The sequence below is a fragment of the Erigeron canadensis genome, chromosome 4 (genome assembly GCF_010389155.1).
Source record: "Erigeron canadensis isolate Cc75 chromosome 4, C_canadensis_v1, whole genome shotgun sequence".
Taxonomy (NCBI): Eukaryota; Viridiplantae; Streptophyta; class Magnoliopsida; order Asterales; family Asteraceae; genus Erigeron; species Erigeron canadensis.
Window position 1 is genome coordinate 23,781,513 of NC_057764.1, and position 13,067 is coordinate 23,794,579.

Sequence of the window (13,067 nt, forward strand, 5' to 3'; positions counted from 1 at the left end):
TTGTTGGTAGCGACAGGGCACTGGTGGTGGTGGTGTGGTGGTGACAGCGACGGGTAGTGCTGGCGGCAGAGGCGGTAATAGTGGCAACGACAAATGGTGATGACGGCGACGGCGATAGGTGGTTGTGGTGGCTGCACGTGGTGTATAGCTATGTAATTTTAATTGATGTAAATCAAGATAATGTAGTATTTTTAAAGGTGAGAGATCTATATTTTAACATATTTTATTAAGGTTAATTTAGTTAAATTATAATTTTAATTTGTAGAATACCACTTTAGAGATGAGGGGTAATATTGTCTATTGAATTGACTTTGTTGAAAGGGAGAGTGGTTCTTTTTTATTAAGGAGTGTTTGTGATTGAGTTTTGAATTGATTATCTGATTATTGCGTTTGTATAACGCAAATAATCGAAAAATATGTTTGGCAAAATAAGTGATTATCTGCATTTAATTAGAGAGAAAACGTTGTTTTGAAAAAGAAGGTAGGGACATGTTTTTTCAAAATGCAGTTTTTAAATGCATAATCTATTCTGGAAACGCAAACACAAACACCCCCTAAATAGTATTAGCACAGTACATGCGTAATACGATAGTGGTAGTGATGATGACGGTCTGGTGGGGGCGACAAGTGTTGATGGCGGAGACTATTGTGGTGATGGTGTGTAAGCGATGTATGCTAAAATATTTTAGATGATAAGAGTTTAAGGTGCTAATTAATAAGATAAATGTTTAGAGATAAATTAATTCATTAAAAGAAAATTAAATAATTTCCAATAACTTTTTTCATCATAAGAGATTAATTAAAGATAATTAAGTTATTACTAGTGTAACTTTTTTATAAATATTTTTAAAAGAAGAAGAGTTTAAAATCATTATTATTTATTTTTCAATTTTTCTACACGTATATAACAAATGGATAAGAATCCTACATTTCTATCTTCTCATTTCTTCTCCCTTTTCAACCCCTTCACTCTCCATCCCAAACCCGAACTCAAAAAAAAAAAAACATGTCCCTCACCGGTCGGATATCCACCATAACCCCACAATCCCACCACCATCCATCCACCATCTCCGCCACCACATTCCTCCCTCTCCGCCGCACCAACACCGTCTCTTTCAGCCCCTCGACCACTTTCCTCAACCCAATCCTCAAACCCCACAAAATTCCAACAATCATAACACGAAACAACTCACCGCGTAAATCGACACCCATCAAAATGAGCATGGAAGCAGGAATAGGACTAATGGGGACCAAATTAGGAATGATGACATATTTTGAACCAACTGGGAAAGTAGTCCCAGTTACTGTAATTGGGTTTAAAGAAGGAAATGTAGTAACTCAAGTTAAAACCGACGAAACGGACGGGTATAATGCAGTTCAAGTTGGGTATAGGAGAGTTAGAGATAAGAAATTGACAAAACCTGAAATGGGTCATCTTGAAAAAGCAGGTGTGATTCCATTAAGGCATTTGCAGGAGTTTAGATTGCAAAATGTTGATGGTTTTGAAGCTAATCAGAAGTTGGTTTTGGAAGAGTTGTTTAAAGAAGGTGATTTGGTTGATGTTAGTGGTACTACTATTGGAAAAGGGTTTCAAGGTATTTTCTTTACCTTTTCTTTTTGATTGATTCAAAGTTGGAATTGTTTTTGGGAAATCTTTAAGTTAGGGGTTTGTTTAGTAAGTTTATTTTTGGAAAGGTGAGTATTTTCTTAGGGGGAAGGGAATTTGAGGCGGTTAGGCATCCAAGTTGGGTGAAAAACCCCTCACATACCTTTTTTTATGGTAAAAAACACGGGGGCCCAAGTATTTATTTAAAGTATTAAAAAATTAATATGTGAGTGGTTTTTCACCTAAGTTGAGCGGATAACAGCCTCATTATCACTTTTCTCATTTCTTTTTAAATGGCAAATGTTAGTTGTTAGTAGTTAATTTTCCGAAGTTAGTAATTAGACGCTGATGCCTGGATTTGAATCTAGTTTACCTTTTAGAGAGGCAAAGTTTCACAACTCCCCCTTTCGACCACTAGACTAAGAGCTCATTGGCTAAACATATTTACAAGATTAACCCCAGACCTTTTGGTTGATGGGTCATCTCGGATAGTGCGAGGCCAAACACCATTTTGTTGGTTATTGGAAAAGGGTTTCAAGCTTATATCTTTTTGCATCTTTATTTACTTTTGTTTTGGGGGGCATTTGGGAATGCACTTTTAAAGTGCTTTAAAGGGTGTTTGGGAGGGATAGGGATTCTCTAAAGTTGAAAACAGTTTTACTAAAAAAGTTAAGGAGATTTTGACCTTTGGATTACAATCAAAGGTCGCAATTTAAAGATGACATTTTGATCTTGACCATTGATTTTAACCCAATGGTCAAAATTCTCAACTTTACTAGAATTTTTTTTTTACAACTTTAGATGATCTCAATCCGTCTGGGAGTGTGATATTCAAGTGCGTGTTTAGTGTATTCAGGTTTTTAGTTTAAAGTGTTTGGGTGTTAGAGCTATGAGCACTTAAAAAGATGCAGTCCTAAACACCCTCTAAGTACAAAATAAACGTTGAAACAAGTCATTCAAACGCTGAAAAGTGCCTATCTGCTTTGATTAACATAATAATTGAAATAAACGCTTAAATAACCAATATAGAACACTACATAAAAATTGTAGCTTTTTTTTTCAATTCATGGGTTCTGAAAATTGCAACTTTCTGGGGGAAAATGTGAAGTTATAGCTATGGTTGATTGTGACTGTATGGAACATAATTAAGAGTCAAATATATATGCATACAAGAAGTGAGAAGTGTGGTTGTTTATATTGGTAAAAGTACCTTTTTCCATATGACCAGTTTGGTTGTTTTAAATGGACGGTTGTTCATGAATGATGGTTTTTTTGGTTGCAAATATGATACTAAACGTGTCATTTGCATATAAAAGTTGCAAAACGGGTGGGTTGGTTAGCAAGTGAAAATGGGTAAATGATTATAAGAACTCTTGTTATAATATTGATCCAATATTCTTTAACTGAGATTATAAGCACTTGATTATGTCGTGGGCTACTATTTACCTGCTAACTTGTATCTTTCATAGTTTAGTGTTTTAAGTTTTTGCGTTTGACTTTTAGCATTATAATAGAGCCCAACCTGAAGGGTTAAATTGCCACCTCTAATAAACTAGTATTTGTGGATTCAAGAAATGTTACCATTATCGGTATGTGTTTTGACTGTATTAGACGCAAATGTACTAAAAGGTATCAAATATAATCTGCGTTTCGTGAAGTGTGTGACTGCGTGGGTTGTTTATCGTCTTTCATGGAGTTTCGATTGGTTCATGTTAGCATGTCTTCTAACCTCTGTAATGTTATTGATCAAGAACCCGATTCTTTCATCTTGTTATGTTAGTTATAGAAATAACAGTCAGATAAATATAGTAACAAGTTTTTGAACTATTATTGACGCTAAAAAGTGTGTAATGCAAGACAATGGCAGGACATATTATTCATTGTGTATTAGTGTCAGACCTCAATTCGTGTAACCCTCAACCTGTGTCATTACATATTAATGAATAATTGCTTCTTTTGGATAGTCCTAAAAAGTTCCCCTATATTGTCATCAGACGAACTTCAAAAGGCTTGTATAGAACTACACATTTGTGTAAAACGTTGCATTCTTTATGAGATACAAATACTACAAGTTGATATAATGGAATGTACAGTTTTCTTTTGTGTACACTTAACGGGGCTGTTTTTTCTTGTTACCAGGTGGTATTAAGAGGCATAACTTCAGAAGAGGTCCGATGTCCCACGGGTCAAAGAGTCATCGAGCTCTTGGTTCAATTGGAGCTGGAACCACACCTGGGCGTGTCTACCCAGGGAAGAAAATGCCTGGTCGAATGGGAGGTACAAAAACGAAGATCCGAAAGCTCAAGATTGTCAAGATTGACAGTGATTTGAGAATTGTGATGATCAATGGGGCTGTTCCTGGTAAGCCTGGAAACCTCATAAGAATAACTCCTGCTAAAATCGTCGGCAAGAATATCCCAAAGAATTAGTCTGGTTAAATGTTCTCTACGATTACTTTTGTTGTTCAGTATGCTTTCTGCAAACTTGTACGAGATAATTATTATGAAATTTTGCAATGTGAATGATTTCAGACAAGAACTGTCCCATTGTTGTAGGGTTGTAACTGATCATCTGAAAATCTTACATATCGTTAGAATTGTATGTTACATTTGACTAACATTCGTCATGTCACTATCTCCTAGATGTGATAATCGTTTTCTACGTGTAGTTCCTTCATATCTGAATATGAACAACAAATCATGGTACAATTACAACAATGTACACGTCTTATGTATATAGAAGATAGAATCAAATAGATGTATGCAGATTAGCTGAAAGACATGAACCACGGTGAGCTACAAACATAACTTAATAAATCGAATGACTGTCGGAACTGCAAGAAAAGAATCAACTAAAATTATGAACGTGTACGTTTCATATATTCATCGACACAAAAAGCTCTGTATCTTCCCATTTTGACCGTATATTGGGGAATACATGCAAAGAGGGCCATTAGTACACACCATTATTGGGTAATCTGGTGCCACCTTTGTGAAATCGCCATCTCCATGCGACGTCCAGGAATTTTTATTCTAAACGTGAAGACCCCCTGAGGCCCTGACCCCCTCTAACCACCAGGAAACTCAGACTGGTTTGTCCCATATACTAGTAACTGTTATTAATTTTTCAGTTTCTAAATCTGATCCAACAATATGTCCTTTTCCAGTTTTCTTTTTGATATCGACAATTTAAAAAAAAAAAAAATAGTGTTCTCTCTTCAAAAATGCACTTGGCCATGAAACCATATATATGATGGAAGTCCATCTCGACTCGGATACCATGAACAAAATGACGAAACTTGAAATTTTGAGCGTGTGGTGCACAAAAAGATGGTTGTTCATTTGAGACAGCCGAGTAGGTTGTCCGGATCTGAGGAGCACCGGCCTGTTATCCTTCCACTGCCATGAGTGAGGGGTTTTCGCAGCTCTGTGAAGCCAGCCTTACGCAGTGCCCCCTTCTCTAGGAACAACGAGACCCGAGCTTTCGCTCAAGACCCATGGTCCAACTCATGACTTGGAATGGGCAAGCCAGCAAATGCACCAACAGAACCAACCTGGCTCAGCTAATTCAATGTCCGACCATCCTTATTACCCTCACTTGAGTTACAGGCAAGCGCTACCAAGCCCGGTGGCATTTCCTTCACGAATGAGCTTTATAAAGTGGACACAAGTTTGTACATTAACCGATGTGGGACAAAAAACATGAAAACTTTGAGCTTTGATTCATTGATTGTTTAGTTAATAAACTTTTTTTGGGTTTTATTATTGTTACCAGCTATTTTTGTTACCTTAAATAACGAATAACTTATGATTACGAATTATCTGTAAACTAACAATTATATCATTTTATTATTGTATGTATCATAACTTTTATATGACTATATCATGTTTTAATATTATATTGGTTTTGAGCAGGAGTTGTATTGCAAGATTTGAAAATTCATATTTCATGACATACTTCTAACGCCATTTTTGTTTTTCTTATGAACATCCACTTTATCCATATATATATTCTCACCACAATCATATATATTTTATGCTCGAAAGATAGAATGGAACAGAATGATTTGATTGATGTGGTTATTCTAAACTAACTTTAAACATACTTAATTGTCTTGAATTTTAGTAAAAGTTCGTTGAAAATATGTAGATTTGGAATCACAATACAAATGGTTACTTTCTATATATAAGACGTTAAGATGAATAAGAAAATCTTTTGATAGCTTAATTATGTACTCAAACACATGTTCCTTACATGGCTACATGTGCTTGCTCATATACGGGGTAGACCGGACAGACAGAATCTCACCAGTTTCATTGCATTTCAAGAGATAAGCACTTTGAACCGACGTGGCTAAAAATTTCATCATCATGGCTTCAGTTCTCTCATGAACTCCGTTCTTAAAATGAGATTTCGAACTAAGATGGTCTCCAATAGGTTCGTGTGTTAATCCACATTTTCACCTTTCTATCTTGCCATATATGTGTGACAAACGGGGTGTGTATTTGCTTGCAACTATTATGTAGGATGGTTTGGTTATATTAGTATGCGGTAAAAAAACGGGGTGTATCGTTATAAAGGCTTGTGGAAAGGCTTATTTGCTATTTAGAATGCTAATAAACAAAAGACCAAAAGTTGATCGGATCTATTCATACGTTTTAAAAGGATTTTTCATTTATCAAACCACATAAAGTATATAGTAAGCCTGTAATAAAAAGGCAACCTAAACACATCTTTTCATCATCTAACGAGCATTTTTTTAAGTTATGATGAACAAGCCTTTTATGAACACTAATCAAAATAATATTGATGTTTCATGACATTAGAGTCACGCTACATCTCAAAAGTACCAAATCTCAAGAGAGTGTGGGTAAATAGATACATGTTAAAATAGCATAGTTGTTAGAGAAAATGGCAAATTGACTTGTTAGAGCCTTCAACTTGTCAAGATACAAACCTCTTCATTCTTATGTATAGAATAATAACATGTTCTTGATAATTAAAATGGCACAAAAGCTCCAAATTGACATATTCCTACATGGAACTTATAAGAAACCTTGTAAAAACACCAATCGATTGTTTTAGCGCGAGCAATGACTTAGTTAGCAAACAAATGGAAGATATTAGTTATTAAAGTTATAATAAAAACATATTTACGGTCAAGACTAAAAAAAAAAAAAAAAAACTTAAAAAGTCAAACTAAAACATTTAAATTCAGACGAAGAAAGTATCACCATTCTCGAGCCTGCATCTATGTCCGTCATGAACCATCAAGCATAGCCATATTTTACTAAAAAAGTCATAAAATAAATAAAACTTATTTGTTGTTTATCACATCTTCATAATCTAAGTATCTAATCTAAGTAATATCTAATATACTATCTTATAAAGCATTTTGTCTTTTTTCAAATCTCAATTAAGGAATTAAACTACCTAAATTATTTTTCTTTTTTATTCACTAATTTAAACATCTCTACTTAATATATCTATAATACCTTTAAATCTCAATCATTCATTTTTCTCTACCCTCAAATCTCAACCACTCATTTTTTTCTTACTCATCCATAAATCATTTTATTTCTCTAATTCATTCAAAATCTTTTATCTCAAAAATCGTATATCGATAAGTTATAAAAATTGTATGGGTGTTCTTAAAATTTCATGCTCTTTCATTAGAGATGTCATTCGATATACTTTCGACGAATTTTTAAATCTGGAGGCAGAGCCCGTACGGCTAAGACATTTGACTACCATACTCTATGACTTGACCTTATCACCACACCATCTCACCACCGTAACGCGCAAACAATATCTCTCGTTTGCAAATAAAACTTCAAGGGGAAATACAAAATATTATAAACAGTAGGTGCCAAACTTACAAATATCATAAAATGAGAGACAAAAATATAAATGAATAAATAAAAATAAAAATAATATTTGTCAAAATTAGTTTCTTAATTGAATGGCGGAGAGTCCTGATTAATTAAAACGATCTCATCATCATCATCTCACCGGGAAAATCATATCTTGATCATTGGCAGATCCACCGCATCTCCGCCGTAATCTTCCCGCCGTCTTCCGTTTTATCTTCTTTGATCACCTTACAAAGGTAATCATTTTCTTCTAATCCATAGATAGATCTCCTAGAGTCAATTTCAATTATATTTTAAATGTCTTTTGTATCCATTCTATTCTCTTAGGGTTTGAATCTGACTAAATTACATTTAATATATATATATATATATATATATATATATATATATATATATATATTGTAATTAATGGATCAGTAGATCAGTTAAAAAAAAAAAAAGTTACACAGTTTTGTGTTTGTTAGTTAGCTATTGCTGTTTCAGTTAAGTTTCTGCTAATTTGATTTTGCTTTAATTATTTTTTTGTTATTTTTACTCGAAATTTGGAGGCTTTAATGTTTTAATTTGTGTAATAAGAATATGAGCCAGATGTTCATGTTATCATGATCCTAAGTTAGTTTTAGCATTTTTTTTAAAAAAAGTTGATTTTGACGGAAATCCGAACTAGAACAAACCTAACCGTCGCAAGAGCTAAATCGAACTCGCATGAGAGCAAACAAAGTGGAAAGATGTTAGTTCTTTGACTATGCTTAATTCTTCCTACCCACCACTTGAATTTTTGGGCCACTCGTTTGTTTAATGAATTCCTAAGATAGTGGTCCAACCAGCTGATCCAGCCTAGTCATAGAATCTTTTTACATATGATATCTCTTCATTCCTGTCGAAGTTTAGCATCACAACCATCTTAAGTGGTAGTCATTCTAGTTCCATTATGTCATCTCGCTTGTTACATGCTTGTAATGTACCATATACCTGTCTTAAGTTTGGTTCTTTGCCACTATCCTCTCATCATGCTATATACATTTAAAACCTTGCAATCGATGTTTATTCACACATGTATATCTTTCTATTGTAATCCGGCTTTTGAACATGGTATCTTATATATATTAGTACTAGGCAGAAATTACTTTTCTTATAATTCTGACAATATTTGTTATTGCAGGTGTAATCAGCAGGTCACATTATTGTATTTAAAAGAGAGAGAGAGAGAGATATGAAGACAATTGCAGCAGTTTTTGTGGCAGTCCTGCTTGTGGTGTCTGAACTCCCACTTCGGGCCTTCTCATCTACAACCCCTGCATTTTTATGGTCAAACAGCCATGACGAGTATGTCTACTTATATTAGGAAACATTGCATATCTTTTAATAAATAGGTCTTGTTGGAAGTCAAGATTGACTTGTTTATTGGCTGTCCTATTAACCATTGTTGGTAGAGGTTTTTTGTTATTAAGCAGTGGACACTACATGCATCTACTTTAAGATCTGATGATCTCTTTCTGTTTTATATATTTAGTCTTTAGTTGAATTAGAGAGTGTGTTAATGTTAGTACATAGTACAGTACAAGGGTAACTTGAAACCTTGCAACCTTGATATAAACAGGCTATACTGTTATTTGAAGCAATAATACCCATTGCTGATATAAGTCCAAAGTTTTGATTTAGTTATCTTCTTAGGATATCTTTTAAGTTCCTATATCGCCTTACTTTCGTGTGCCTTGCCTTGGGTTTTCTATATTAATTTTTAACTGTTATGTTAACCATAGATTGAATACCAACGAAGTGAAGGAAGCTGTAAATTACCAAACCCTTTCTCCTAAGGACTTGGCCAAGTCTGTCATGTCAGAAGGTGGCTGGTCGAACTTACTGGTATAGTTTGCTTATCTAGCTGCATTTTATATTTTACAATACGATCAGTAAAATATATCCAGATTGGAGCTCATAAGTTGCTGACTATTTGTTTAGATGCCACAGTTTGTAAGCCTTATGCTAGTTTTGTTTTTTCAGTGCTCCAAGCAGAAATCTGAAGATTCCGTTGATCTTGCAATTGTTTTTGTTGGAAAGGAGGTATCAAACTATGAATTTATGACATTTATGTGAAGTCATTTGACACATTTGCAATCCAGATTCCCAAAATAAATGCTCAGTTTCAACACAATATCATAACTCTATTACAACATAGTTGACTTGCAAGTTATAGATGGACAAAATGAAACTCAATATCTATATAACTTGGTACTGAGCTACTGTATTTCTGAGATCCTGCTGTAATTCTTTCACTTTTAATCACAGCCGCTGGATATGTCTGGTCGTAAACATGAGGACCAGGCACTTCTAGACTTGCTTAAGGTAAATATAGCTTCCTTGAATTCTGTTTCTCAAATAGAGATCGCTTGTTTCAAAGTTTAGGTGTTTTACTGTTACCCCAGGTCCCATGTTCCAAAGTTGATATTCACATTTCCTTTTTATAAAACAGGCCTCATTCACAAAGTCAAAGTTTTCGTTAGCATACCCTTATGTTTCTGAATCGGAAGAGAATGAGCCTCTGCAAAGATCATTAGTTTCCGAGTTTGCAGAAACTTGTGGACATGATGCAGGATTGAGCAAGCTTGGTATAATGGAATCATGTGCTGCTGAGGGTGGAAACTTCGAAAAACTTACTGACATCAACTCAGTGCATGTAATAGTTTTGGTGTTACTGGAAAATACTAATCATATATGCTAGTATGGTATTTAATATATATATATATATATATATATATATATATATAGGGGTTAGTTATTATAAAACAAGTATTAAGGTAAAACAAATATGACAAGATCTTGACCCTTAGATCATGATAAAATTGATGCACGGAGATTCACATATATATTGATGTACGATGATTTTCATGATGCACGGTGATTTCTAGTAAAGGAAAATTTATTGTTTTACATGTTTTACTTTAATACTTGTTTTATTTTACCTAAAACCTATATATATATATATATGCATAATAGAGATACATGTAAAATGACAGGAATATGTAGCTTCAAGTATGGAAAAGAAATCCAACGGGCAGATACCATTGGTTGTCTTTTGCAGTGGAGGAGCCAACTCACTGAATGGAAATGAGCAACCACGTTCTGAAGGTATGCGAGGGTTGTTCTCATTCTTGTTTAGAGGTTGCATAATGTGCGTGTCATGTAACAGAAGCTAGATATGTTTTTGGTTGGCGTAAAGATATTTTGTACAAAGTTTAATTTTCTTTTATGACTAATTAGGCTGAGTCTATTGTTTTAGGTAAGTTCAATAGTTATTTAGCAATTGATTTTTTGAATAAAATGAACTTTATATGTTTTGGGTTGGCGTAAAGATATTTTGTACAAAGTTTTATTTTCTTGTATGACTAATTAGGCTGAGTCTATTTCTTTTAGTTCAGTAGCTATTTAGTAATTGATTTTTTGAATAGAATAAAACTTTGTACAATATCTTTATGTCAACCAAAAACATATCTAGTTTCTGTTACATATCTAGTTAAGGTAGTTCAGTAGTTATCTAGTAATTGATTTTTTGAATAGAATAATTTAGTTGGTATTATGCATGAATTTGTGAAAATACACTTTAAGCTACTTCTGGCCTATACAATGACCCCTTTTTTTGCCATTAGAGATAAAACTTGACCTGAATTATAAGTAAGTGGGCCCAATTGCCGTCTCTATTTTTGTTGCTACCAGTACTCTTGATTTAAACTTTCAACAAGCATATTACATTTTGAGTGATTGTGTTTAAATCTCTCGTATGAATTTAGTGAAAGCGTTTTTTTTTTTAATGCAGGCCAAGTTTTCTCTGAGCTCATCAGTTCCGTAGAAAAGACAGGAGCTAAATACTCGGTTTTATACGTCTCTGACCCTAGTGTCATCCGTTATCCTTCCTACCGCCAGCTAGATAGGTTTCTTGCAGAAAAATCTGGAAATTCATCAGATGACTCCAATAAGTGTGATGGAGTTTGCCATATTAAATCATCAATGTTGGAGGGGCTTTTTGTGGTATGTTGACCTTCTTTCCTCAACTTATATATTTGATATATTGATAATTGACTTTTGGTGGTGAGTAAACCAAATTCTGCTAAGTGAGAGTTTTAAAACTATCTGACCTTTCCTAAATAAAACTTTGTGAATCAAGTATTACCTATTTGCCCATTGAGAAACAACTCAAGATATGTGAAGCATACATTTGGTTGAAGTTTATTAATATATCTGTGTAGTTGAGGACTTTTAACTATTGATTGTTTGTTGAAGAGTTTTGACAAGTTAAATGTCGAATTGTTTTTTATATCATTTGTTGATTGTTAGGGATAAACAATTAGTAATTTTAAATCTCTCACAATTTTGTGGCGTTTCAGGGACTTGTCTTGCTCATAATTTTGATATCTGGACTTTGTTGTATGGCGGGTATTGACACCCCAACAAGATTTGAAGCTCCTCAAGAATCTTAAACCTTATATCCAGCTTTTTTAAGGAAATATTTGAACTTGTGGTGGTGGTGGTGGTAGTATTAGTTAAGTCTTGAATGAGTTCTATTTATTATTGTGTACGCTTTGTCAATAAAGGTTTGTCTACTACGTTTCTTTCAACACTTGGTGCGACATTTTGTACTGGCATAAAAACATCATGCAATCTCAGTTAAAAACACAAGATAACATTATACGATGTAGGTTTTTTGAGTTCCTTGTAAACACAATCACTTATAGTTGCACCCTGAAACCAAATCACAAAGCTGATTTTTGGAACTGTATCCTCTGTTTGGGTGGACTGAACAAAATGAGTTGGAACATGAACATACGTCAGTGAGTCTTTTGTATCCCATTGTGTATTTGATTTCCATTCAGTCTGTGTAGAGATTATAGAAGCACACTTGTGAGATAAAGATCTAAAGTATCAAAGTTCTTTTATGACCATAATCTTGAATCATTTTTGAAACGAAGATAGATATTCAGTGAATCATATCTTAATTTATACAATGGTAAAACCATAAACATTTTTCTATAATAATAGTTTATACTGAAATATGCATTTAAAAAACTTTCTTTTTTTACAGTTATGTGTAACCAGCCAAATGTCACGAATTTGTATATAGAAAAAAAATTTCTATAAAAATTTCTCACAATTAAGGTTCAATCTTCATCCTATACAAGAGCTCAAAACCCACGTAAAGCGGCACAACAATTTTTTTTTTTCTTTTCTTTTTGGTTTTGTGGACGTGACCACATGGGTATAATATTTGAACCACAATTTTTAATATTGTTACCACCACTGCATTACAATTTTATGGTATGCATAAGTTTTGGTATATTATGGTAGAGAGGGTAACACGTAATTGTGAATTCCATATGGATGGCCGGAGACAAGCTTTTGTTCTACAACACGTAAATCATAATTATCACCTTCTTACTTAGCCTCCCTCGTTTCTGATTTTGTAGTACTTTTGATTCACTTTTCAACGTTAATCAACCAATCAATCTATTGTTGTAGAGTGAGCAATGGCTACTTTTAATTTTCTCGCTTGATCCATAGATGTTGACCGTAGAACATACGCCCCCGTGTTTAGA

The 13,067-nt window shown here is 33.9% G+C and overlaps 2 protein-coding genes across 2 annotated transcripts; both read left to right on the top strand.

The window, feature by feature from the left end:
• Positions 1-948: 948 nt before the first annotated feature.
• Positions 949-4,141, top strand: LOC122596276 (50S ribosomal protein L3, chloroplastic). Its single transcript, XM_043768827.1, has 2 exons — positions 949-1,595; positions 3,746-4,141. The coding sequence occupies exons 1-2, from the start codon at positions 1,007-1,009 to the stop codon at positions 4,033-4,035; spliced, it is 879 nt and encodes a 292-aa protein (XP_043624762.1). The 5' UTR covers positions 949-1,006; the 3' UTR covers positions 4,036-4,141.
• A 3,409-nt stretch (positions 4,142-7,550) lies between these two features.
• On the top strand, positions 7,551-12,182 carry LOC122595306. The gene is made up of 9 exons (XM_043767647.1): positions 7,551-7,715; positions 8,642-8,805; positions 9,243-9,345; positions 9,484-9,543; positions 9,769-9,825; positions 9,953-10,156; positions 10,497-10,608; positions 11,294-11,505; positions 11,862-12,182. Exons 2-9 carry the CDS (start codon positions 8,693-8,695, stop codon positions 11,952-11,954), a joined length of 954 nt encoding a protein of 317 aa, XP_043623582.1. The 5' UTR covers positions 7,551-7,715; positions 8,642-8,692; the 3' UTR covers positions 11,955-12,182.
• Positions 12,183-13,067: the final 885 nt, after the last annotated feature.